The 26678-nt window shown below is 41.7% G+C and overlaps 1 protein-coding gene across 4 annotated transcripts in view; it reads left to right on the top strand.

Annotated features, from left to right (window-relative positions):
- The window catches only part of arhgap46b (Rho GTPase activating protein 46b), a 145206-nt gene that overhangs the window by 43359 nt on the left and 75169 nt on the right, over positions 1 to 26678 (top strand). For all 4 annotated transcript variants that reach the window (XM_052031208.1, XM_052031206.1, XM_052031209.1 and 1 more), the window contains one exon: positions 14255 to 14692. In XM_052031208.1, coding sequence (XP_051887168.1) covers positions 14255 to 14692 — 438 coding nt within the window. The remainder of the gene's footprint in view (positions 1 to 14254; positions 14693 to 26678) is intronic.

Genomic DNA, 26678 nt, shown 5'->3' with positions numbered 1-26678 from the left:
AATCTATCAGCCTCTGCATTGAATGTGCTCCATGGATGAATGTTGACAGCCCTCTGGAGTGGAAAGTGCAAACAATTCGCAGCCATCTAATGAAGGACCTTTCTCCACACATCGTCCCCAAGTGGCCAGCCCCTTTATCCAGAGACGTGAAGACTCAAAAATCAGGGGAGGAGAGGTGAAATGATAACATTGACTGATACATGGAAGTGGGTAGAAGGTGGAAAGGGCTTGCTTGTGTGAATAGAACTTTGGAATTTAACAGGATACTAACCCCAAGACTGAGGCTGAACTCTTGTATCCTTATTTGTGTGTTTGCCAGCAGTTATGTATGACAGCAAAGGTCTGAGAACTTCAGATATAACTTGTGGCTCTCTGAGCCCAACCGGTGAAGGCTCTGCTGAACATCATACATTTAGAAACCATTTATTTCTTGTTCTCTCTCTTTTACTGATCTCAGCCAAAGCAGGCATCCCTGTAGTAAGCTTGTGTTCACAAATTGGTTAGGGCTGGTCAACAGGTCAGGCAGCACCTGTAAATGGACGGTCGATAATTCAGGTCGAGACCCTTCATCTGGACTGAAAGAGTGGAGAGAGCCGGTATGAAAAGGAAGGGGTGGAGCAAGAGCTGGGGGCAATAAGTGGATCTTGGTGGGTGGGTGGGGAGTGTGGGAATGATGTTGGAAGCTGGAAAGTGATAGTTGGAAGTGACAAAGGGCTGAAGATGACAGAATCTAATGGCAGAGGAAGGTGGAGCACGGAATAAAGGGAGAGGGGCGGAGAGGGAACCAGTGGGAGGAGTGTGTGGGTGATGGGCAGATCGAGAGGGTGGGGGAGGGCAAAGAGGTAGGGTGATGGGGGCTGGTGGATCAGCAGAAGAGAGAAAAGGGACAGAGGGGAAGTGGTTGTCATAAGTTTGAGAATTCAGTGCTCATGGCGCCAGGTTGGAGACTGCCCAGGCTGAACGTGAGGTGCTTTTCCTCTAATTTGATATGGAGTGGTCGGGAAATCCATTGATGGCTTCCATTCCAGAAAGTTGTAGGGGACTGTTGGCTTTGTGATAAGGGTATGAATGTTGGCAGAAGCCAGCAGCAGACTGATGTCTCGTACCAATACGTCAGGCCTGTGGAGACTGTGATGAAGTTTTATAGGCCATGTGCAGTTGCTTGCCAAAGTTGCGTGAATGCAAAGTCTCGAAGAAACTCAAAAAAAAAAGCACATGTTTTTAAAAAAAAATTTGACCATCCTTCTACAATGTTATTGGGGCCAATGGCCAGCTGGTCCCTGGGTCCCAGGACAGCGGTTGATGGAGAGCCAGTTGCTGAGCTTCCCAGCGGTTTCTTTGGGTGGAGTTGCTGTCTGAATCCAAACCGAGACCTCAATTTTAGAAAAATAAGCTGTTAATAAGAGCTATGCTCTAAAATGTAAAATTTTAGATGATATGTCTTTAAAGGCCATTGCCACCCTGTCTTGGGTAGTTGGCTTGTACCGTGTGCGCTCACGGGTAGTTGGCCTGTACCGTGTGCGTTCAGAGAGCTCGTGCTCAATTCTTTTCCTTGACTGAGGACGAATGGATGGCAATCTAACAGCGAGGGAGGGGTGGCTGGAACATGATTGTCTGTTGGTTAAGCAAATAAACGACAGTATGTGAACTGCATTTTGTTAAGGAAAGCCTTTTGGTCTGGTAGGAACTGTCAGGTTCAGCCTCTTCCCCCTTTTGTACAAAGAAGCTTTATATTGAAAGCAACAATCCTCTGAGCTCATCTCTAATGAGACTGGATTTTTAACAGCTGGCCAATAAAAACAAACTACCATAAAACCCACTGTATAAGGCGCACCTTTCCACAGGTTTTAATCACAGCTGTGAATAGAGGAGCAGGTTATAGTATTACCAAGAGGACAACATGCATATAATAAAAGGATGAATGCAACTTGAATGTGCATTTTTATGTTGTAAACTCAACGACACCGGTTGCATGCTTCAATGATAATAACAGATGGAGCACAATTTGATTAGCCATCTGGACTTGAGAATTTGATACCAAAATCGTGGCATTCTACTTAAAAGCAGGAATAATTTGTTTCTGAATGTGAAGGTTGGATTTGTGTCTCAGAATCAGATTTGTTATCATTGACTTAAATGACGTGAAATTTGTTCTTCTGTGGCAGCAGTACAGTGCAAAGGCACAAAATTAGAGAAATAATGCAAAAAGAAGGAATAAAGAGCTAATGTTCTTGGGTTCATGGATCGTTCAGAAATCTGATGATTGAGCGGAAGAAGCGGTTTCTGAATCGTTGACTGTGGGTCTTCAGGCTCCTGTACCACCTCCCTGATGGTAGTAACGAGAAGAGGGCATGTCCCGGATGGTGATGGTCCTTAGTGACGGATGCTGCCTTCTTGAGGCATCGCCTCTTGAAGATGTCCTGGATGCTGGGGAGGGTTGTCTCCGTCATGGAGCTGTTGATACTATATGCGTGATGTTGTCACCTTGAGAGGGTTAAACAGCTCTTTATAGTTGAATTACCTGCTTGCTTCCACCTTGGACCAGAAGCTTGACCACATAGTGAGTGTGTGCATGTGTGGGATCATCCTTTGGGTCAATATAGCAGAAAGCAGCAATTCAATAGAGGATGGTCAAGAGGCCAAAATTGGAGGAGTGAAGGTTGGTGAAGCCAGCACACAGGCTCTGTGGAGAAGGACCACAGTCTGGGCTCCTGCCGCTATTGCACGTGGAGGGGCTGAGTTGGGTGGGGAAGCCCCTCAAACATTGAAATCGTGTATCACCCAGGGGCCTCAAAAGTGGCAATAGTGCTATTGTTTTTAAAAAAAAGTTAACACTATTGAAAGTATTGACTATAAGTGTAAAAGGTTTTGCACTGTTTATTCTTTTGTATATATTTTATTGTGAATGAAGTTTATTTTAAAAATTAAAACAAAAGTATCACCATTTTTAAAAACAAAAGGATTGCTCATTTAAGACAGATGATATGGCATTTTTTCTCTTGGAGTCATGTGTCTTTGGAACTCTGCTTCCACACAATATGAGGGAAAAAGTCTGATTACTTTGAAGGCAGAGGTAGGTAGATTCTTGATAAGCAAGTGGGTGATAGGTAACTGGGGGTAGGAAACAATGTGGAGTTGTGATTACAATCAGACCAACAGGCGTGCATGACTTCCTCCTGCTCGTGATTAATGTGTCCAAGGGTGGGAGTTTAAAAATTGAGATAAAATGCAAAATACAATGCATTGGACACAAAAACTTGCCCTACCAGAATGAGATGTAATGAATGTTTCAAAAGATAGCAGCTGAGTCAAATTCTGCTATCCTGATCACATTTCTCTCTGTGTATTTCACATTTCTTGGAGGATGTGCAATTCAAGAAAACATTTGATACAAGTTTTAATAATTCCCTTGTGTCTGTCTAACTATATTCGGTCTGCATTGTCAATCTTAAATTGGCAAGAGGTTTACAGGTTGGGCCAAACCTCAAAAGTCGACAAGATTCCCTCTGAACGGCACAGACCGTCTGGTCTCATTCCTTCAAACACACACCATTTGTCATCATTACAGGACAATTCCAGTTGCAGGCAGTTTTTCTGACCCACTTTTTGTGTGGTTGGGGATGGGGGGGGTGGTTGAATTAGTGGAGGGGCACACATACAGAGCAGCAGCATGAGAATACGTTAAGCAGAATAAGCCTTGTCTGTTGTTTTTGTCTTTAGCCTGTTATTAATTGTCTCCTTCTGCCATGTGAAGTTTTCCCTACAAAAGTGGGCAGGACCATGAAGTGGTTTAAAAGGACTTTAAAATTTCAGGTGAATAAACAGAAGGCTCTGAAAAGTGTGATGGTGTGGTTTAGAGATCTGGTATTGTTGCAAGTATATTCCATTTGAAGTCACGTTGCAAGGCTGTTTGTGCAGAGCAGCTGGTGACAGAAGACTGGAAAGGCTAAATAACCGAGTTTACATTATATACAAATCACACCTTGGTTTCCTTTCAATACTTAAAACTGGCTCAAGTGTGTTGGCGAATACAGCCTGAATTGCAGGTATTTGGGACCGTTCACAATCAAAAGGGTTCTGCTGCACTCTCTCCCTGAAAATTCAATCATGGAGTTGTTATGGCACAAAAAGGGACCGTTCAGCCCATTGAGTCTATGTGAGATCTTTGTAGCCTAGTCAATCCTTTCCTTCCCTTTTCCCAGTCAGAGGCTAGGAATCCTGCGGCAAGTAACTCACCTCCTAACTCCCCAAAGGCTCGAGTCAGGAGTGTGATGGAACACTATCCACTTGCCTGGGTGAGTACAGCTTCAACAACACTCAAGAAGCTCCATGCCATACAGGACATTGCAGCCCGCTTGATAGGCACCCCATCCACAACCATTCACTCACTCCACTGCTGAGTCACAGTAGCAGCAGTGTGTACCATCTACAGGATATATTGCAGCAACTCACCAAGACTCCTTAAGACAGCACCTTCCAAACCCACATCCTCTACCCGATTAGAATCACAAGAGCAGCAAAAGCATAGGAACCAGCACCTGGAAGTTGCTCTCCCAGCCACACCTCATCCTGACTTGGAAATATATCGCAGTTCCTTCACCGTCACTGGGTGAAAATCCTGGAACTCTCTCCCAAGCAATATTGTGGGTATAACCGCACCTCAAGGACTGTAGTGGTTTGAGAAGGCAGCTCACCACCACATCCTTGAGGGCATCTAGAGATGGGCAATTAAACGCTGGCTCAGCCTGCAAAGCCCACACCCCTGGAATGAATAAATGGAATAAAAAAAACTCTTCCTCACAGGCCCATCTAGTTAGCTCTATTTCCATCACCCTTACAAGCGGAGTTCTGGATCATAACCACTCACTAACTAAAAATATTTTTCTTCACATCCCTTCTGTATCTTTCGCACGTGACCTTAAGTTTTCATCCTCTGCTTCATAGCTTTTGTCACCGTAGCACATCTAAACCCATTGTGATCTTACAAACTCCCATCCGGGTATCTAATTATAAGATGACCGAGGAGAAGAAACATTGAAGCAATGATAACAACTTCTAATTACTTGCTAAATCATAACTTCACAAACAGAATAAATTTTAAAAATCAAAAAAATACCTGAAATACTCAGTAAGTCAGGCAGCATCTGTGGAGAGAGAAGGAGCATTAACCTCTTGGGTCGGTGATTTTACAATGTCGCCGACCCGAAACATTAACTCTTTCTCTCTCCCGATACATGCCTGACTTGTTGAATATTATGAAAGTTTTTGGTTTTATTTCTAATTTTCAGTATTTTGCATTTGTTGTGCTTCAGAGAAAGAGTTGTGATTGTGTGCAATTCTTATTAATTCTCTCCTTCTGCCATGTGAAGTTCACTTTCCAGGACTAGTATTCAGATGCTTGGACTATTGATCCAGAGAGGTGAGCTCAAATCTCATCACGGCAGCTGTGGAATTGAAAATCAAGTAATTAAAAAAAAGGAATTAAAAAGCAGATTTCAGTACTGATGACTATACAACTAGTGGATTTTCATAAAAATCCATGTGTTTCACGAATGTCCTTGAGAAAGGAATATTATCTTGGTATGATTTGTGTGTAACTCCAGACCACAGCGATGTGATTGGCTCAATAACCTCCCAGTAAATCTCCTCATCTGATCAAACTGTTTTGTTCTATGTCTTGGAATAGTTGCAGTATAATTGGAGTGATGAATTATGACTATGAGCTGTGGAAACCAAATAAATGATAGAATATCTTCATTTATCTTGTGTGATGCATAAGAAAATTCCTTGTAGTGCTGAAATCCTGTTGGGGGGAGAGAGTAGTTATGGACAAGGAGAAACTACTTCAGGATCCGGTGTTGCATTCCTGGTAGCCTTGCACCCCAACGTTACTTTCCAAAAGTCATGAACTAGATAATACTGGGTTATCATTTTTCAATGGAACTGATAATGTTTGAGATCCATACCATTAAAATGCTGGGATTTCTCTGCTTCCCTGGGGCTGGACTGCCACCAGAGCGAAATATTGCCTTTTCCTATTTTTTGAGAGACAACATTTTCTCTTGGTGTGAGCCTGTGCTTGGGCAACTGCTGGAAAAGGCGAAAGCATCGCCTCTATTTGAATTGCTGTGTTCCCTGGGGTGAGGTGTGAAACAGACATCATCTGGGCTGAGGGACCATCAGCCTGGTACAAGAGGCCCTGTTGGTTGGCTGGAAACCCACCGTCCTTCCAGCTGAACGAGCTGAGCACAAGTGAGTGTTGCCTGTCTTGCTTGGTTCAGGGCTATGTGCTGAGAGGTGCAGTCTGCTGAGGTGCAGCATGTATAAGGCGCCTGTGGGGAAAGCCTGGTGTGTGTGCCCTGCCAACCCTGACTTGTTGAAACTGCAAGAGCACTTGGGCAACGTATTGAGTTGTAACCAAAACTGTGTTTAACCAGCAAAGTATTTCCCTTGTCCAGATCTCTCTCCTTTGTTAAACTGTGTATGCATTTTTTTTGGTGAAATAAAATGTATACATTTCTAAATAGAAAGAGAGATGATTGCATTGAGGTTGGATCTGTGACTGAACCTCTGGTTTGAGACATGCCCAGACATTTTGCTATTGACTGTTTATTTGTGCTGTGCAAATGACAACTTTTACAACCTTCTGCATTGAGTCCTGTGAAATACTGCTGTGTAATAGTGATACCAGCCAAAATTCATCAAACTTAATCCTCTTGCACTTCATTTTGTTGCCTGGACTAAATTTGAAGATCAGCAACTTTTTAAAAAAAATTGGTGACAGGAGTTGTAGTTTCTTGGAAATGTATCTGAAGTGGGGGAATATAGAAATTCAATCTACTGTCTGAATTTATCATTTTCTTTGGTTTTGACGGTGAATAATTATTTTTGTGAATGTTCTTCCCTCGTTGGGAGTATTTGTTTCACTGCAGTGATTTTCTATTGTCTAGCTTTGAGAGGGCAATATAATAAAGACATTTTTACTTGGCTTGATCAGACATATTATCTAAAATATGTGTGTGTTTGGAGCTAAATGTCAAGTGAGTTCAATAAGAGTAGTTGTCATTGGGATTAAGTTTATTTAAAAATAACTTCCCTATTGGATTAAAACAGTTCAATTGTAAATAAATGGTAAATATTTCACTTTTCCTCAGTTTGGGACTTCAGTTTTAGTGAAGCAGCATTCTTAGGTATGAGATACTCCAGGTCAAAAATGGCAAAGAATCAATTCAAGTTTTGAACCCCCATTTTCTCCATGAGTAAATTGGAGTTTCATGGTGGCATGGTAGTTAGTGTTGCTGCCTCATTGTTCCAGAGGGATTGATCCTGACCCTGGCTTCTGTTTGTGTGGAGTTTGCAAATTCACCCCGTGCACATGTGGATTTCTACAGCCTAAAAGATGCTGGTAGCGTAATTGTCTACGTTAAATTATGCCTTTAATGTAGTTAAATGACCAAAGAATTAGAGGGCAGTTGATGGGCATGTGAGAGAAAATAATTTGCAAGCCTCCACAGAAATAAGATAGGGGGATGGGACTACAAGGATTTCTCTGCCAGGAACTTGCAGGAACCCTCTGGGCTCATTCTGTGTCATAATAAGTAAGTTGTAATATATAGTGGCTTGCAATAAAATCTCATTGCTTCAAGTAAATTTTAGTAAAATATGAACAAATAGTGTTTATAGAAGTAAAGGTGAAAATTCTATGGAGTCTAATTTTATTAGATACATATACCGGTCAGTGTAAGTCATCTCTCACTCCAGCTTCCAGAAATATTCAGAAAGTGTATGAACTTTCACAGTACCTTTTGGAATTCATTTTCAACAAGATCAGAATTGAATTAATTGCTGTCCTGTATGGTAGGCTGGTCCAGAAGTTAAGGCACATGGGATCCAAGGCGAGCTGGTTAATTGGATCCAAAATTGGCTTGGTGATAAGGAGGCAGAGGGTAGTGATAAAAGGATTATTTTCTGATGGGCAGTCTATAGCTAGTGGTGTACCACTGGCATGGGTGCTTGGGACCTTTGCTCTTTGTCATATATATTGGTGACTTGGATGTGAATGTGGGAGATATGATTAATATGTTTGTGAATGACACGAAAATTGTTGGTGTTGTCTAAGACTATACAGCAGGATATAGATTGGATGGAAAGTTGGGTGGAACGTTAACAGATGGAATTTAACCCCAATAAGTGAGAGGTGTTATATTTTAGGATGTCAAATAGGGGTAGGACATGTACAGTAAATGGTAGGGTGCTAAGGACTGTTGATGAACAGAGAAACCTTGGGGTTAAAGTCCATAGTTCCCTGAAAGTTGCAAAATGGGTCGATCTGGTGAAGAAGGTATTCGGCATGCTTGTTTTCATGGGTTGGGTGTAGAATATAAGGAATGGTACGTTACGTTGCAATGTTACAAAATGCTGGTTAGGACACACTTAGAGTACTGTGTATAGTTTTGGACAACACACTATAGGAAGTGGTTGCACTGGAGAGGGCACAGAAGAGATTCAGCAGAATGTAGCCTGGATTGGAAGACTTCAGTTGCAGGGAGAGATTGGATAGGCTGGGCATGTTTTCCTTGGAGTGAGGAGGCTTAGACAAGACCTGATAGAAGTACTCAAGGTTATGAGAGGCACAGATAGGGTAGACAGTCCAAATCTTTTTCTCATGGTAGAGGTATCAAAAACAAGAAGGCATAGATTCAAGATGAGAGGAAGGAGTTTAAAGAGAACCTACGGAGTAAAGACTTTTTACACAGAGAGTGGTTAATATCTGCCATGTGCTGCCAGAGGTGATGGTGGAATTGGATACAATTACTACTTTTAAGTAGCATTTAGACAGATGCTTAATTAGGCAAGGCATAAAAGGATACTGTCTTAATGAGCCAAATAGGATGACTGTACATGGGCAAAAAGGTCGGCATGGACGTGATGGGCTGAAGGGCCTGTTTCTGTGCTGTAGGACTCTGACGTATGGTTTTTAACCTTAATCCATATTCATACTGTCAATACGTAGTTGAAGGTTTGAGAGTTTTCATTTCTGGATTTCAGTTGAATCTTTGCTTCTGAGGAACAATTTTGTGTTTGTACTCGCCTTTCTTGTATTCAGGCAGAACAGTTGGTGATTGACAAATACTGAGTCAGGTCTGAGGTGTTTTGATTGCCTGTGGGGCACAGGATGTGATAGAGATTGCCTCTGCAATCGAGTTTCAACAGGCTGCAACATTCTTGGTGGAAAAGAAATCGTCTTCACTGTGTCTCGTTTAAGGGATTTGGAAAACCAAAGTATGGGCAGTAACATGCCTTAACCTCCTGCATCTGGCGTTACACTGCCTATTTAGTTCAAGTGTACTGTTTAAGCTAATTGAGTAAAAACCCTAATTTTCTGCATTTATGATTTATATATTTAGAGTATCATTATATCACTAGTACACTGTCTCCAGGAAATACCTGAATAATTTGTTCAAAGTAACTAACAATGTTAAGCCCGTTAAACTGGTAACTCCCAGCTCATAGCATAGTCATCATCGAGCTGATTTAAACATCACAGTTTAGTTAATTTCTTAACCTTTGCCAGTGTCCTGCCATAAAATTGATGCCCGTGTTAGTCATTGCCTCATGTTGCATTTCTGCCCCTCCCAGATGGCCTTTCATTCCCACAGACTTCCTGTATCAACAAGCACACATGAGTCTTCAGGTCTATCGGTTATAAGCTTAGACAATGAATTGACCAACCAATTGGGGTGTTCTGGTGCTCTGTGAAACTTGATTATTTGAAGGGTACTCTTGGGTAAATGAAAGAGTGAAAATAAGTTGTGTTACTATTAGAGGAGGTTGTGTGATTTGATAGTGGGTACACAAGATTGGAAGAGGGCAGGTTTGAATTATTTGTCAATGCTTGTAATTGCTTCCTTATTGAACATGTTATCTATACAAGAGGATATTGAATTTGTTTTGGAACTACAGTAGTAATCCTGCAAGGATTTATGGAATTGAAAAGTAAAGGTTAACACATATCCTGCTTTCCAAAGTAGCCTCTACTTGGAATACAGCCTACAATCCTGGTTACCATATTATAGCGGGACTGGAGATCCGAAAAGGTGCAGAAAAGATGATTTGAGGATGGTACCAGATATGCAAAATTGTTCAGGACAGGGAAGAGTCATTAAATTTTGTGGGGGGGGGGGGTGTTGAAGTGAAGAAGTCATGCTGAAGTAGTCTGTCAAGTTTTTAAAGGTTGGGAAGAATATGTTTCCACATGTTGGGAAGAGTGAAATCTAGAAGATATTAATATGAGATGATTACTAAGAAATTAAATAGAGAGTTTTCATTACCGAGAGCCTGGTAAGAATGTAGAACTTGTTGCTCTAGGGAATATCTGTGGCAAGTATTACATAGATGCATTGAAGGAGAGGTTTAATCTGCTTCTAAGGGAGAACAGTTACACTGTTGGTGTTTGATAAGCACACTTGGGTTGAAACTCAAGTGAAATATAAATGCTAGTCTGGACTTTTAAGGATGAATATCCTGGTTTTCTGTGCACTATCAATTTACCTTGTGAAGAAACGCCTGGGCAGCACTGGTCACTGTACATGTCAGATTCTAATTTGCAACACATTAATGCTAATGACGTTTAGAACACAGCCCTGGAGAGGTAGACTTCCGTGGATAAGGAAAAGTTGAGGAAATCATTTGGCAAGGATAACTAAGCCATGCTGGTAAACGAGCCTGGAATTTCTCTAACACTAAAAGATCATGGGGAAGTGAGTTGAAAAGGACTAATTACAATTATAGTTTTCATATATTGTAAGGTATTCTTGTCAAGCAGATAGAATTATTAACTAGGCAAGGGTGAAATAATTAAGAATAGTGTTGAATGTGCTCCAGTGATTTGAGAAAGGGACCAGCAGTGATGGCTAGGTTTTGTTTTCTTGTGAAATCTAGAAAATAATTTCAAAAGAATGAGCATTTATCTTCTTGGAGGTTAATGAGGAAAGGCAAGTTATAAGTATAAAACTAAACCTGAGGAGCTGCATAGATATTTGCTGTTGGTTTTCAGTGGCTAACAGTGATATGATGTGGTTGGTAGGTATGCAGCAAAAATTGTTTGGGTGTACAATTACTACTTAGAGTATGGGTTTAGATTAAGATGCCTCAAGCAATGGAGTAGCTGGTTTCATTAGGCCCACTACATTACAACAAATAAATGCAATGTTTATGGGCCCATCACACATTCTCAGTAGTTTGAGATTGTCGTGGATAGCAGGGAGGCTCATGTGGTCTATTATTTAAGGAGATGAGAAATCAGACTCCAGAAATTACAAGTCTTGAGAGTTTGACATCAATTTTAAGCAAGCTGTTGGGAGGTTTTATACAGAGTTTGATTTATGTGCATATGGAAATGTTGGCAGTTAGTGGGGATTCCTAGCGTCGTTTTGGAAATTATTGGCATGGTTTTATTAACTTGATTGAAGCAGTGACCGGGATGATGTATTTGTGGGTTTCCAGAAGGGATTTGATGGAGTACCACACAGGAAATCACTGGATAAAGTAAGTTCACATTGGCTTTGTTGAATGTGATTATATCATGTTGGATGGGTAATTGTTTGAAATCTTGCCGGCAGAGGAGTGTCATTATCAGGCAATGAAACTTGGTTAAGGTTGGACTTGCACAAAACTCCAGTTGGGACTGTTGCTATTCATAGCTTTTTATGATCAGGCTGGGATGCAAAGGGTTGTCATCTGATATCCTTTCAATGTTGACAGATGCAGACTTGTGCATCTGGGATTGGTAAACTTGTCCCATTCATGCTATGCCAGGCTACCCATAAGGAGTAACAGATCAAGAGAGGAACATGAGAGAACTGTCAGTCACTCATATTGCAGGCCCCACAAACAGCATACAGTGGGCATGGAGAAAGCCAGTAAGATCTTGGCTGGTGTTGCTAGTAGAGTTGAGCTCAAAATGAAGAGTGCGGCACAGTGATTGCACGTATTAGCATTTGGAGGACATCTGGTATTGTTTTTACTTTCCCTTTTTCGAGGTGGTTGCAAGGTTGAAGGATGAGTCTGTGGTCTGTGTGGCTACATTATGGGATCAGCCTTTTCCCAATCATAGGTTTCTGATGGCCTGTGGCATGCAGCTTCCTTGCATCTTCCTTCATCACCTTTTTTCAAATACAAAGTCTGAAGTCCCACACCACCAGGTTCAGGAATAGCTACAACCATCAGCTTCTTGAACCGACCTGCACAACCCTAATCTTGCCTCAGCAATGGAACACTGGACCACCTTTTGTGATACCATGGACTTATTTATAATTGTGGGGTTTTTTTTTTGCACTAATTTCTTGTTTTGTAGTCTCGTTCTTTACTGTCTTGTATAATTTATGTTCTGTGTGTTGTCTGAATCTATGTGCCTGTGATGCTGCTGCAAGCAAGTTTTTCATTGAATCTGTACCTCACTGTACTTGTGCACATGACAATAAACTTGACTTGAACTCATGAATTTTTTGTACTTAAATTCTGCCACCTTAGTGATGATCTCCAAAATCCTGCTTTTCCTTTTGTCCTCCAAATCTTATTTATGTTTTTCCTCCCTGTTTGCAACCTGCTCTTTGGATCCCCCTCCCCCTCCCCCTCCCCCTCCCCCTCTCTCCTCACACCACCCGTACCATTCAAGTTTTCTGTTCTGGTTACGGCCCAGCACTAAGATAAGATCGGTATGGATTTTCATCTCTTTTCGACCAATCTTAGCGCCATCCTCAGCCCTTCTTTCTTGCATCTGCTGTCCGTGGTGTGATTCATATTCATCGACCTATGTCAAGCAGTTGCAATACCTTGGGTGTCTTCACTCATGAAGCCTAGATTATAACTGAGACCATCTGGAGTAATTGGAGATCCCTTTCCCTACATACCCCACAATGGAACTGAAACTGTCCTCATGTTGAATGGTATCTGAGGGTGCATAACAGTTTGGTAGTTCTGGAGAAGCAGCACCAGTGTCCACTACTCTAAAGTTATTTTGTAAAGTTCACTTGTGTTGCATTGTGTATTCCAGTGGCATGCAGCAATGTCTAATAGTTTGTATTAAGAAGTCATAGACGAAGTGAAGGATTATGATGATTTCCTTCTTTGTAATTTCCCCTTCAACATACTTACCATTCATACCAACTGGAAACCAAAAACAGGGCTTGAATCTTTTCAGTTTTTATTCTTGGTTTGGTCTGGTGGTTTGCAGGTGAGGATCTGTGTCGATTATTTGACAAAATTGTGCAATTTTGGTTACTTAGAGAAAAGTTAAGCCAAATGATCAATTTTCAGTTTCTGTAAGTAATTGGAACGAAGTGGGTAATTCACATGGCAATAATTTCACGTTTCCAAGTCATCCATTGGCGCTCGAGTTACCCTAGCATGTCACTGCATTGGTATGCTTCTTGCGTGTCTACAAACAAATGCAATTTGGTTAATAGTCGGTGCACAATGTCACATTTTGAAAGCCACGTTCTTAAAATAGAACGTGTGGTTGCCAATGCACGGTTGCCCCCAGTTATGCTGCAGATGTTCCAAGTAGGTCCTAGGGTACTTTTGGTAATTAAAAAGGTGAAAAGTGCAAGTTGTAACGTCTAGTTAACTGCTCTCTTGGCATCCCGTTGGCTCATTTGGAAAAATAAACAACATTGTGCAGTTCTCAAGCTCCACAAACAGGAGCGCGTTAGAGGTTAGATTATGGATCTGATCTAAATCAACTGAAGTACAGAGACCTTGGTAAATTGGTTTATTATTGTTACATGTCCTGAGGTACAGTGGACAAACTTTGTTTTGCATGCTGTCCATACAGATCATTTCATCAGATCAATGCATTGAGTTAGTACAAGGGAAAAGCAATAACAGAATGTAGAATATCGTTTTAGTTACAGAGAAAGTGCAATGCAGGCAGACGACAAGGTGACCGGGTCATGTGATCTTTTCCATCCATTTTATGGAGCAAATGCATTGTAACATTCCAACAGTGCGGGACTCCCTCAGAACCGTGCTAAAGTCTCAATGGAAGAGTGCAATCCACTGAGCCACAGTTGCCGCCATAATGGATGTGAGGGAGAAAGAATCAGAAGGATTTGTGCAATGAAGTTGAGTTGGAGATGTCCTGGGTAGAGCATGAAGAGTAACATTGACCTGTGGGCCATGTAGCCTTCAGCTTTGCTCCAGGTTGTGCAAAGTTAATGTATTTCTTATTTCTCCATTTATTTTGCCCTCTTAGCTCAGATTGGGTGGAGATTATCGAGCCTAGAACACGAGAACGCATGTACGTTAACCTGGTGACGGGAGAGTGTGGCTGGGATCCTCCGCAGCACGTACGTGTCAGGCAGTCAAGTGAGAACCAGTGGTGGGAGCTCTTTGACCAGAACAACAACCGGTTCTATTACTACAATGCCCTCACCAAGCAGACGGTCTGGCATCGGCCACAGAACTGCGATGTCGTCCCTCTGGCACGACTTCAGGCGATGAAGCGGAATTCTCAGTCGGACAGCCGGAGCCAGCCGACCGGGGAGGGTGCTCAGATCCGAAACAATCAGAATGCCGAGGGGCGTGCACTTTCAGCCCAGCTGCCGGTGATGCAAGGCACGGAGAAAGGGAGCGAGGCTGCTGGAATCGTACAAGATCAGCAGGATTCAATGGACAGAAAGGAATATGGAAGGTGGGTGCTGATACTTCTTTCCTTACCTCTGCTTTGTAAGTCAGCAATCAACTCCAACAACATAGGACTTTTTACATAGTAAATCACTGCTAGTTCTCGTCAAGTGTTTACAGTAGAGGGTTAGAGTCTTTTTTTCCCTAGGGTGAAAATGTTAAATACTGGAGAGCACAGGTTTAGGGTGAGAGGGGGAAAGTTTAAAGGAGATGTGTGAGGCAAGTTTTTTTTTAAACAGAGGAGTGGTAGGTGCCTGGAACACCCTGCCAGGGAAGGAGGTAGAAGCAGATGTGATATAAATGGTTAAGAGGCCTTTAGATGCACGAACAGGCAGGGAATAGAAGGATATTAAACATGTGCAGGCAGTTGGGATGAGATTAGATTGGGATGAGATTAGATTGGAATCACGGTTGGCACAGTCGTGGTGGGCTGTAGCAACACACGCACAATGCTGGAGGAACTCAGTAGGTCAGGCAGTATCTATGGAGGGAAATAAACAGTCGACGTTTTGGGTTGCGGTAGGGCAGTTTCCTGTGCTCCAAATGCAGGGTGTAACCTCAATCTAAACTGTGACCACTGGGTATTGGAAAGGTTTAATGAAAGGCAAGTTTAGAACACATTCAGCCAAGGAATGATCACCAGTTTTGCATCTCATGTTCACGAGCAATATTTTACACTGAGTCATACAAGGAGACATTAAGACTAGCTTGATTGTAAGGCAAGTCCAAAATGTAGAGGGAATTAGGGAATCTGGAGAAGTAGAGAAGGAATTGTAGATCCTGGAACCGAGGCAGCTGAAGGTACAGCAGTGAGGGATGTGCTTGAACACCGAGCTGGAGGAGTGTAGAGATCCTGGAGGATTGTAGGGCAGCAGGTGAGAGGAGTGAGGCCATTGTGCCACCTAAGAACAGGTGAGCATTGTAAAATTTTGTCGGTGGCAAGTTGGGATCAAATGTTGGTTAGTGAACATAAGTGCTGGCTCATTGGGAGTTAAGATCTGGGCAACAGGGTTTCGAATAACCTGTAGCTTGTGTAGCCTGGAAGATTAGTTTTAAAGCGACCAGTATTTTCTCTTGGCCAGTCATAGCTATATTATCTTGACTTTCATTGTACACACCTTTAGACATTTAAAATCAGTCACAGGAAATGTTTCTTTGATGTGGCCAATGTAGGGTTTACATTTTTGCCAATTATCTGATTCAAAAGTTAAACGCAGAATGCTGTCTCAATCTGAATGGCGACCACTGGATATTGGAAAGGTTCAATGAAAGGCAAGTTTAGAACACATTCAGTCAAAGAATGGTCACCACTCGGATTGGAGCTTAAGGTGAGATAATGCAGACAGAAGTCCTGTACTAAAGTTGTGGATTTGGGTCATTTCTCAGGCATGACTCTCCCTTTCTTGTGAAATCTGAAATGCCTTTTTAAAAAAAAATCCAGGCCATTCAGCTGCATTTATGTATTTACAGTACATTCACTTTTCTGAATTTATCTTAAAACTGAATTGAAATGTGAAGTTCTCAGTGCTGTACTTCCTACTGGATATTCCATTTGCAGTTTATATGGAGCTGAAGTTCCAGTTTCTTTGCTTTTTGTGGTAGTTGATCTATTAATGAAATCACATTCTCACAAATTGAATGTCAAAAGCTTTCAGAGATTGATATAATTTGTCTTTCGGAGGAATGTCTTGCACATTAACACAACGGTATGCTGTATTATATTAGAACCAGCAGAACTTGTCCAAGTGAATTCATATTGTCACCTACTCTTTTCTAAACTTCCTTGGCTCTGTGCCACTTTCTTAACACTGACCCACATAAGTTGGTGAGTAAGGCAATTCTGTCTCATCCAGTTCTCTTGTACTGTTGTGGTTTGATTAGTCACTGGGAAATGCATGATAGAAACCCAGTGATTTTCTCTCTGCCTCACTCATTCTCTCATTTCTGTTCCCTCTGCCCCTCCGCCCGTCCCACCCCCTCCCCCTTGCCAGTATTTTTCTCCTCCTCCCCCACCCCCTCCCTATTTATTCAGATTCCAAAATATTATATTCTGCAGTGCATCAAATGATGTAATTGCAAACATCATTCCAAATAGCTGAGAGGAACAGAACTTGTATGCATCTGCATTGTTCATTAATGGTGTGGTTGGACTTGCAAAAATTACAGGAACAGTGCTGTGGTTAGAAGTTTGCAATTGGATGGAAGAAGGCAATATCATTTAGTTAAATTAACGGCTGTGCAACTGCATACATTTGTTGTGAGGCTTGGTGGTACATTATATCACTTTTGAACACTGATCCATGCCATTCTGTATTCTTAACTGAAGTGATAGACGGAACAATTCCTTCCAACCCCCCTGTGACATGATGGAAAAATGTCTGCCATTGTTCCCATCCTTGATTTCTTTCCCATCGCCGTGAGAATCCATTCCTGCTGGGGAGACATTGGCCTCTTTGGGCTGAACATGTCCCTCATCAACTCTACCAAAGAATGGCCTTGGGAGTGAAGTACCAGAAGGCAGTGGTAACTATGGAAACCTTAGCAGCCAGAGAAAGGATTGAGACATTGTAAATGGGGGAAGATACAGTTTTGCAAAGGCTGGTGAAGTGTTGGGGTTAACCAGGGTGGGTTTGCAGTTTAGAGCAGGTGAATTGAGCTTGATTCTGTGTTAAATGTTTGCTTGGGGTTCTTAGCTAAGAAAAGGTAACATAAACAGTCCAAATTATTGCAGGTTAAACTAGTAAAATTTCACTTGGTTGCAATGTTTCACAGAGCCCATGGATAATGGGAGTTTTATGTTACAGTACAAAGCTAAAAGTAAATTTTGAAAATGGTGTTCAAGGGGATTTGATGTTCCAGTAAAATCATTTGACAGGAGCTCTTACTAACTGGGGCACCCTAACAATGATAAACTGCTCGCCAATCTCAACTGAAGTGTTGCAATTTCATTCAACCTCCTAAGTGTCCACAAAATCAGGGAGGATGAAGGAGAAATCCATTTTTAAGGGACACCAGAACTGTTGATTAATGGATGCCTCTTTGAAACTGGGACAGCACGGAGGCCAGAAGAGGCATTGTTCCTCTTCCGAACGCAAACTTTAGTTACAAGCTAAACCCTCCGACCGCTGTTTAGCATGAGCTGTTGCCAGTTGCGCAAGCTCATTGACAACGGCAGTGTCTATAGCACTTGGACAAGGTATTTTCTGGCTTGGAATAGTTTTCCAGGATACCGATAGCTACGTTTCCTGGGACTAGGCTCTTTCCCTGACACACCAGAAGGACGAGAAGAAAATGCAACGACTTCAACAGAGGGTTGAAATTTGCCAACAGCTTGCTTCTGAAACAAATAAGGTTTCCATAAGGTATTTTCATTTGATGTTGGAAGCCACACAAGCAGTTAATTTCTGATCATAATTATTGTCTCTTCTTTTTTTGAAGATTTCTCACATCTGCCTTGTACATCATTTAAAGTGTCTACCCCAAGTCCTTGTGCCATCTGCAAATGGAACGAGCTTCTCTCTACCTTTTCTAAAGCTGTCATGATCTTCTACACCTGTTACATCTTCTACCAACTTTCTTTGCTTCAAGAACAACCCCCTTTTCTCCAGTCTAATCTTACAGATGAAATTCATCTTCCGCAGAACCATTCCAATAGGTCTTTTTGTATATGTCCAATAGGACCTTCACATCCTTCAAGAGTGGTTATCAGAATTGGATTCAAAATGTGGCCTAATCAGTGTCTGAATATGTGTGTTCTCTTAGTGCACTCCTGAAGCACTGGATACCAAGTAGGGCAATGGATGCTTAGAGATCAGTCTTCATGTACAGATAACAAGTGTCAATAAGCAGTGCAGCTTCAGGATCTATCTCAGCCAAACCCATGTGACATGCATGGCTTATTAAGTGTCCTTGGGAAATGAGCAGAGTGGAAATTGTGGCTTTTAATCTCCGCTTTGTCAGCTCGGCACCAAAAGAATTCGCAGCAGTTAATTGCTTCCCTCGTGGCTCTGGCTTGCAGGATCTTATCAGTGTGGTTCAGATATTTGTTACCTTCATCAACATGGGCATTGGACTTGAAGTTGAATTTTGGGCAGTCTAAAAGAACTATTCTCTGCTCCTTACTCAATTGAGATCAATCAAAATCAATTGAGATCAATCAAAATCAATTGAGATCAATCAAAATCAATTGAGATCAATCAAAATCAATTGAGATCAATCAAAATCAATTGAGATCAATCAAAATCAATTGAGATCAATCAAAATCAATTGAGATCAATCAAAATCAATTGAGATCAATCAAAATCAATTGAGAAAATCAGTTGAGATTTCAAGAGACACCACTTGTGGTTTTGGCTTTGGGATTGTTTCTGTAATTGCACAGTGGTCTCAGCTGTTAGCCTCTGTTTCATTATTTGTTCATGGGATAGGGGCACCTTTGGTGGGTACTACCCATTCCCTAATTGCTTTTGAGAAAATGGTGGTCAGCCAGTGCAGTGTGTGTGGTGAAGGTAGTGCTACAGTGTCTGAGAAAATCATTTGTCTTGTTTGGCAAAGAGCAGTTAAGTGTTAACCACATCACTGTCTGTCTCAAGTTGCGTATAGAGCGGAATATGTAACGGTTGTGGATTTTCTCCCCAAAGGGCATCAGTGAATCAGATGGACTTGTATGACAACCTGGTGATTTCTGAGACTAGTCTTTTATCTCAGATAATTTAATTAACTGACCTTAAATTCCCCAGCTGCCATAGGGCGATTTGAACTTCAGTTTCTGGATCATTTGTGCAAGTTTATGGATTACTAATCCAGTAACTCTGCTGCCATACGCTGTACGCTATACACATCTCTGTGTTGTCCATGTAACTGGAGATCTTTTGCTCTGCCATTATTTATGAGACAGTTGCTGATCCCCTGAGGATGAAATCAATTCCATTTTAGTATTTCCAGCAGACAACTTGAATGAGTGCAAGGTACTGAGTGTGTACTGAAGAATTGACTGTCACATTGATAAGTCGCCTGACCATTTGTGTTTTAATGTGTTGTGTCTGGTGCTGTGGCTCAGAGTAATTGAATATGACAAGTCAACTCTTTTATACGAATCATTTTTAACATTCTAGTTGTCTCTGAATAGATTTATCATAGCCAACCAGATTATGGTCCACTTCTTATTGTGTTGGACCCATTTTTAAGACAAGCATGTGAAAGCACAGAAGTATGTCTTTTGTGACATAGACAAGTTAAAAATTACTTTTGCTATTGCACTGCAGAACCCTAATTTCTTGTAGCTTTAAGTCACAGAACTTAATGGAACACAGATTATGAAGTCTATTGTAATTCTTGTTTTGAGTTCAAAACGGGAACATTTTTAGAACTCTTAAGACCCAAAAATTGGCACAGTGCTTTTTACCATGCAAGTCTGATGCATGAATCATCAGTTGGACAGATAAAATCTTTGCTGTGTGATAATATTGCATCTGGCATCATCTCTAAGCCCTGGTCTTGCCCTTCTGTATGGTACTGTATTGCCAATAATACATATCCGCTCACTGGCACTGCAAATCTACTGTTTTTAGTTATTCATCTTCTGGGAGAATGTGGGCAATGGCAAGCATTTATTGCCCTTGAGAAGATGGTGAGCTGCCTTTTGACCTGCTGCAGTCCTCCTAGTGAAGGTCCTCCCACAGTTGTTTGTTGGGGAGTTCAGGGATCTAGATCCAGTGATAATGAAGGAACGACGATGTATTTCCACTTCAGGTGGTGGTATCTCTATTGTCTCCTGCCCCTCTTCTTCTTGGTGGGGCTGGTCTTGGGTTTGGGAGGTGCTGCTGGATTAACCTGGGCAAGTAACTGTGGCATGTTTTGCAGATGGCAGATAGTGCAGCCACTGGGCAGCAGTACTGGAGAGAATTAATAATTCGGGTGGTAGAATCAAGTCGTCTGCTTTGTCCTGGATGATGCAGAGCTGCTGATTGACATGGGAGCTGCACTCACCCAGGCACGTGGAGAGTATTCCATCACACCGAAATGATTAGCATAACGTACACACATTCTTTTTTTGCTTGGAGTACATTCCAAGAAGAATCCTTGTTATGTTTGCTGTTTAAATATCTGTTCTCGCCTCCATGAATTCATTCAAAACATTGGTTCCTGGTCTGGTAGTGCTAGCATTTAAAAATCATTACTCTTTCTTTCAAATCCAACCATGCCCACATCAGTCCCTATTTCTATAACCTTGTTTCGCCCTAGAGTAGTCTGTGATCTCTGTGCTTGGATTAAAGAGTCATGGAGTAATACAGCGCAGAAACGAACCCTTCGGCCAAACTCACCCATGCCGACCAAGGTGCCCATCTAAACAAGTCACATTTGGCCCATGTCCCTCTAAACCTTTCCTGTCCATGTACTTATCCAAATGTCTTTTAGGTGTTGTTATTGTACCACTTCGTCTATCAGTTTGTTCCATTTATACACCACCCTCTGTGTGAAGAAGTTGTCTTTCAGGTCCCTTTTAAATCTTTCACCTCTCACCTCAAACATTTCTTTAGCCAGAATCTGTGGAATTCATTGCCACAGACGGCTGTGGAGGCCAAGTCATTGGGTGTATTTAAAGCGGAGGTTGCTAGGTTCTTGATTAGTAAGAGTGTCAAAGGTTACGGGGAGAAGGCAGGAGAATGGGGTTGAGAGGGAAAAATAAATCAGCCATGATCGAATGGTGGAGCAGGCTTGATGGGCCGAACGGCCTAATTCTGCTCCTGTGTCTTATGATCTTAAATATATGCCCTCTAGTTTCTGAGTCCCTTTCCCTGGGAAAAAGACGGGTTATTTTCAATGCTCTTTTATTTTATCATTTATGTGAGTATCAGAGTAATGTAGCTTTTAATCAATGAACAGAGCAGTGGGTAAAAACACTTATGCCAATGCAGTGTACGGTTCCACGTGGGGACCACAACCTCACACAGAGACAGAAACCTGTAGTTAGAAATTATAGCTCATAATCAGAGTTCCTGTTGTGAATTTGGATGAGCATTTCTTGATGTACTGTAGAGAGACAGATTTCCTGTTCAGCAGGGGACACCGGCCTGTGCACAAAGTTTGTACTTTTTTTTTGTGTGGCAATGCTGTTTTTTTTTCAGTGTGAATAGGGTTCCAATAAATGTGATCTGTTAGTTGTGCTTTTTCTCCTATCAATCCCATTACAGGCATAAGTCATGGATAACCAGTCATGAAATTTTAATGATGGGTATTTTAAGCATTGATTTCTTGTCTATGCACAAGTGTCCTTTTTGGTTAATAGAATTGCATGCTACTGGGTGGTCTGCTGGTCAAGTCATCAGTTTCCTTATGTCAGGCCATGTGCTGTTCTATTACCCGCTTGCTTCCCAAGCACAGTCACCAGACGCAGCTGAGCTTTGTTCTTATTCATATTTCTTCCTTTGAGAAGGCTCATCTGGAAAGCGTGCATAACAATCCCAGTCATGACGTTACAGTGTGGCTTTCAAGAATGCTGTTTGTTCACTCCTTCCGTATGAGCTGTTTCTGCTACTCATACAGCACGGAAACAGGCCCTTCGGCCCAACTTGATGACACTGTACCTTGACATTTAAAACTGCACTTAATCTTTTTTACTTTTATCTTTTGTTGATGGGTGTGGTGTCAAATGTCTCTTTTCTGGGAATATTTTCATGATAAATATTCCTGAATCCAATGAAAGATTCAATCCTGACAATAGTTTGGGTCTGGGCCAAACGCAGGCAAATGGGACTTAGATGGGTATCTTGGTCAGCATGGAAGGGCCGATTTCCATGCTGTGTTACTCTAAGGTTTTGTGTGAAGTTGAACACGTTCCTCTATGCCGTCCTGTAATCTGGGGACCATTGCATTGACTTCTCAGCAAAGATGGATTATAATAGGTTACCTATTTTAAAACTTGATTTGGTTTTTTTAAAACTACCTTGCTATGTGTGTTTGAGCATCTGTTGTATGTGATATTTACTCAACAGGTGGTTCTGACTTGACTCTCTCCCAGCTGTGTCCCTCATGATTTATTGTATGTGTGCAAAGATCCCAGTGGGAATAAAATACTTTAATCCCCTCTCTAATAATGACACCAAGAATTTTCTCTGCGTTTGTGCAATTCATTCAGATTAATGTTTCAGTCTGGTTAGAAGTGTGTCAGTTATTTTGTTATGTGCAAGGGCCAGTTGGACCAAGTGGCTTGAGAGTTGAGTTCAAGTATCCCATCCCTTTTGTGAGAAATTTAAGTTCCATTAACGATTTAAGTGAAATTAAATCTAATTATTTTTTAAAAAGCTCGCATCAGTATTGGTTACCATAAATAGAGCAGATTACCATGATCAATCATTTTAATTGCCCATAACAATGCTCTGATTGGCTCAGTAAACCACTTGGTTCATGGGAAACTACTGATGGGACGTCAGCACTGACATCCCTGGCCAACAGTGCCCATGTGCCAGAATGACTAAAGTTTTGCACCCATTTTTGCAGAGAGAAAGTGTAAATACAACAACGCCTGTGATGTGATGGAGATTATTTAGTACACTTGTTTCTATGTATTTGGAGAAAAGCTGTAAATTAACACATGCTGCTTGATCCTGTGTAATGCATTTGATTCACCTCAACTTGTAACTGAAGACTGATAGGACATAGAACAGTACAGCACTGGACAGGCCATTTGGCCCACAGTGTTGTGCTGACCTTGATGCCAATTTATACTAAATGTTCTCTTCCTATGTATCATCCATATCTCTCCATTCCCTTCATATTCATGTGTCTATCTAAAAGCCTCTTAAGCTCCACCACACTGCTTCCACTACTGCCCCGGTAACCCATTCGAGGCACCTACTACTTTGCGTGTAAAAAAGAAACTGCATCTCACATCGCCCTTAAACTCTTTCCCCCCCCAACCGTAAAAGCATGCCCGCTCGTATTTGACATTTCTATCCTGGGGAAAAGATTCTGACAGTTGCCCCTATCTATGCCTCTCATAATGTTTGAAACCTCTATCAGGTCTCCCCTCAGCCTCTGATGTTCTAGGGAGAACAACCCTTGTGAAAGCCCTTGTGTTGTAAATGGCAGTGTTTTTTGAGGGTCCTTCAAGTTGTCCCACTGTTTTTTCACAGTGTTAAGTGAACTGAATATGGAAGTTTCACATGCCTACGCTGGTACTTTGGTGAAATTGGTGGTCCTACCATGAGGCTGACACTTGATCCCAATTTTGCTGATTATTTTTAAATATTGCCAAAATTGGGATCAAGTTTCCAGCACTTTTATTGCAGCTCACAAAGAATTTATGGAGCATCTTTCATGGACTTGTCATGTCTCAGAATGGACTTCAGCAAAAAAAAGATCTTTTGTGATCACTGTCATAGTGTTGGAGGCATGGCAACCAATTTGCACACATCAAATCCCTTTAAAGAACAACGTGCTTTTTAGTGATGTTAGTTAAATTAGTGGCCTGTTCTTTGGAGATAACTTTAAAATATTGCCATTGGATAGAGGCATAGAGCACTACAGCACAGAAACAGGCCCTTTGGCCCATCTAGTCCATGCCCACCTGATCTTCTGCCTAGTCCCATCTATTTGCACCCAGACCATATCCCTCCAAACCCCTCCCATCTATGTACCTATCCAAACCTCACTTAAATGTTACAATTGAACTCACATCTACCACTTCTGCCGGCAGCTCGTTCCACACTTGCACCACCCTCTGAGTGAAGAAGTCTCCCCTCAGATTCCCCTTAAATATTTCACTTTCACCCTAAACCTATGACCTCTCTTTCTAGTCTCACCCAACCTTAGGGAAAAATACCTGTATGCATTCACCCTATCTATACCCCTCATAATTTTGTTTACCTCTATCAGATCTCCCCTCATTCTCCTGCACTCCAGGGAATAAAGTCCTAACCTTAATAAGGATCTTGTGCATGTGTCCAAGAAGCCAGGAGGACTCTTTAGTTCACATTCTTCAATGGTGCAGCAGTCCGTCAGTACTGCACTGGATTGTTAGCCAAGAATTTTGTGCTTCTGTCCTGTGGGCAGAACTTGAAGTTAGTGTTTTGACCTGGGTCAGAGTGGTATCAGTGAGGCACCACTATCAGCTAAACCAAAGCCATATCTTGTACCAGGCATCCGTATATCTCAGCTCCAAGACACGTGCACATTTTAATCTGATAATTTAGACTAAGTCTATTGATGTAGTCTCAGAGTTCTCTTTTTTGGGTTGAACTTTTTATCTTCGTATCAGTACTAGCCTGGAAATCACGTTCTTCAACTTCCAAAATGTAACCCTATCCCTTTCCCAGTACTGCAGAAATCCCAGTCAAGTCATATTGTCTTATATCTGTTTAGTAATCTCAGCCACTCCACATCTTCCAGCTGCATGGTTTGCAGCAAATTCCCCTCTCCTTCAACGCACTGGAGATCCCTTACTTCCTGCACACCAGAGTATTGCTTACAAAAGCCTCATTTTCCTCAATTCCCTTTATGCTTTGGCTCCACTCTTCTGATCTCTGCTTGTACGTTGCAGTTACATCATCTGACTCCAGCTCGCTATGCAAAGGAAGTGTCTCTTCTATATCACACAATCTCTCTCTATCTTTTAACAATGTATGTAAATCCCATCTTAAAGTTCCCTTTTCACCTCATCCTCAATTTTGTTTTACCCTGTTCTCCATAACTAAAAGTTGGAGGTGACGTAATCTAAGGATGGTTATATCACTTCTGAATTTTGATCTGCCTTGCTGTTGCGGTAATAATAAGCTCATCTGTTGTTTATCATGGTTCCAAATGCAGATGTGTGGTAAAGAGGAATGGAAAATGGTTGAACATTTTTCTCTATGCAAGTAACTGTTTGGTGGCAATCTCCAGAGTTTGAGATCAGAAGTTCATGGAAGCTCCCCAATCTTGGGTATTTTGTTAGACTCCCTCCACAGTTAATTCCCTTCAAAGCTTGACATTTAAGATTAGCTTTGAGATCAAAACAAAGATTAGCACCACCCAACAGATGGTGGCTTTTGATTGATTTTTGGAAATCGTTTGTGCAGGATGTGTCTGCTGTCAAGTTTTCCATTGTAAGAAAGGAGCTGCTTCAATAAGCTATATGCCAGATCTGAAGAGAACAACAGTGATATAATTAATTTACTTGTCACAGAAGGGGAAGGTTAGACTTGTTCTGTGTCTTGTAGGATCATTAAGTTGTCATGGAACAGAAGGAGGGCATTTGGCCAATTTGCATCCATGTAGATCAGAGCTTTCAGACCGGTTCCCTGCTCTTTCTCTGTGGTCCTGCAAACTTCCACATTTCCATAGTTCTTACATACAAGGATGCCATATGGCCCATCGAATCTATGCTGGCTCAGAGAATAATCTCCTCCCTCCCCCCCCCCCCTCACTAATTTTCCCTGTTTCCTTTTCTTCCCGCACATTCCCAATAAATCTATTTCTCAACGACACTCGGAGCAATTTACAGTGGCCCAATAACATACCAACCTGCATGTCTTTGGGATGTGGGAAGAAACCGGAGCACCTGGAGGAAATGCTGGGCACGGGAATGTGCATACTCCACACAGACAGCACCAGAGGTTAGAATTGAACCTGGGTCACTACATCTGTGAGATAGCAGTCTCATGCTAGGGAATCCATTGGAAAAAATTCCAAGGGAGAGGATTTAGTTTCACTTAGTAAAGCAAGGATTAATTAGGGATAGTCAGCATGTCTTTGTGAGAAATCCTGTTCCACAAATTTGATTGAATCTTTTGAGGTGCTAACTAAGCATATTGGTGAGAGGAGTGCAGTAGATGTTGTCTACATTGGATAATGTAGAACTTGGTACAGTACAGGACAAGAATAGGCCCTTCAGCCCATGATGTTGTGGTGAACTAATTAAACTAGTAATTAAATGCCTAACTCATCCCATCTGTCTACACAATGCCCATATCCCTCCATTCTCTGCACAATCACTTGAGTAAGGCCTTTGATGA

The sequence above is a fragment of the Pristis pectinata genome, chromosome 16, assembly GCF_009764475.1.
Source record: "Pristis pectinata isolate sPriPec2 chromosome 16, sPriPec2.1.pri, whole genome shotgun sequence".
In the NCBI taxonomy this organism is placed as follows: Eukaryota; Metazoa; Chordata; class Chondrichthyes; order Rhinopristiformes; family Pristidae; genus Pristis; species Pristis pectinata.
Note: the sequence above shows the minus strand (reverse complement) of the source record. Positions and strands in the feature narration are given on the sequence as shown.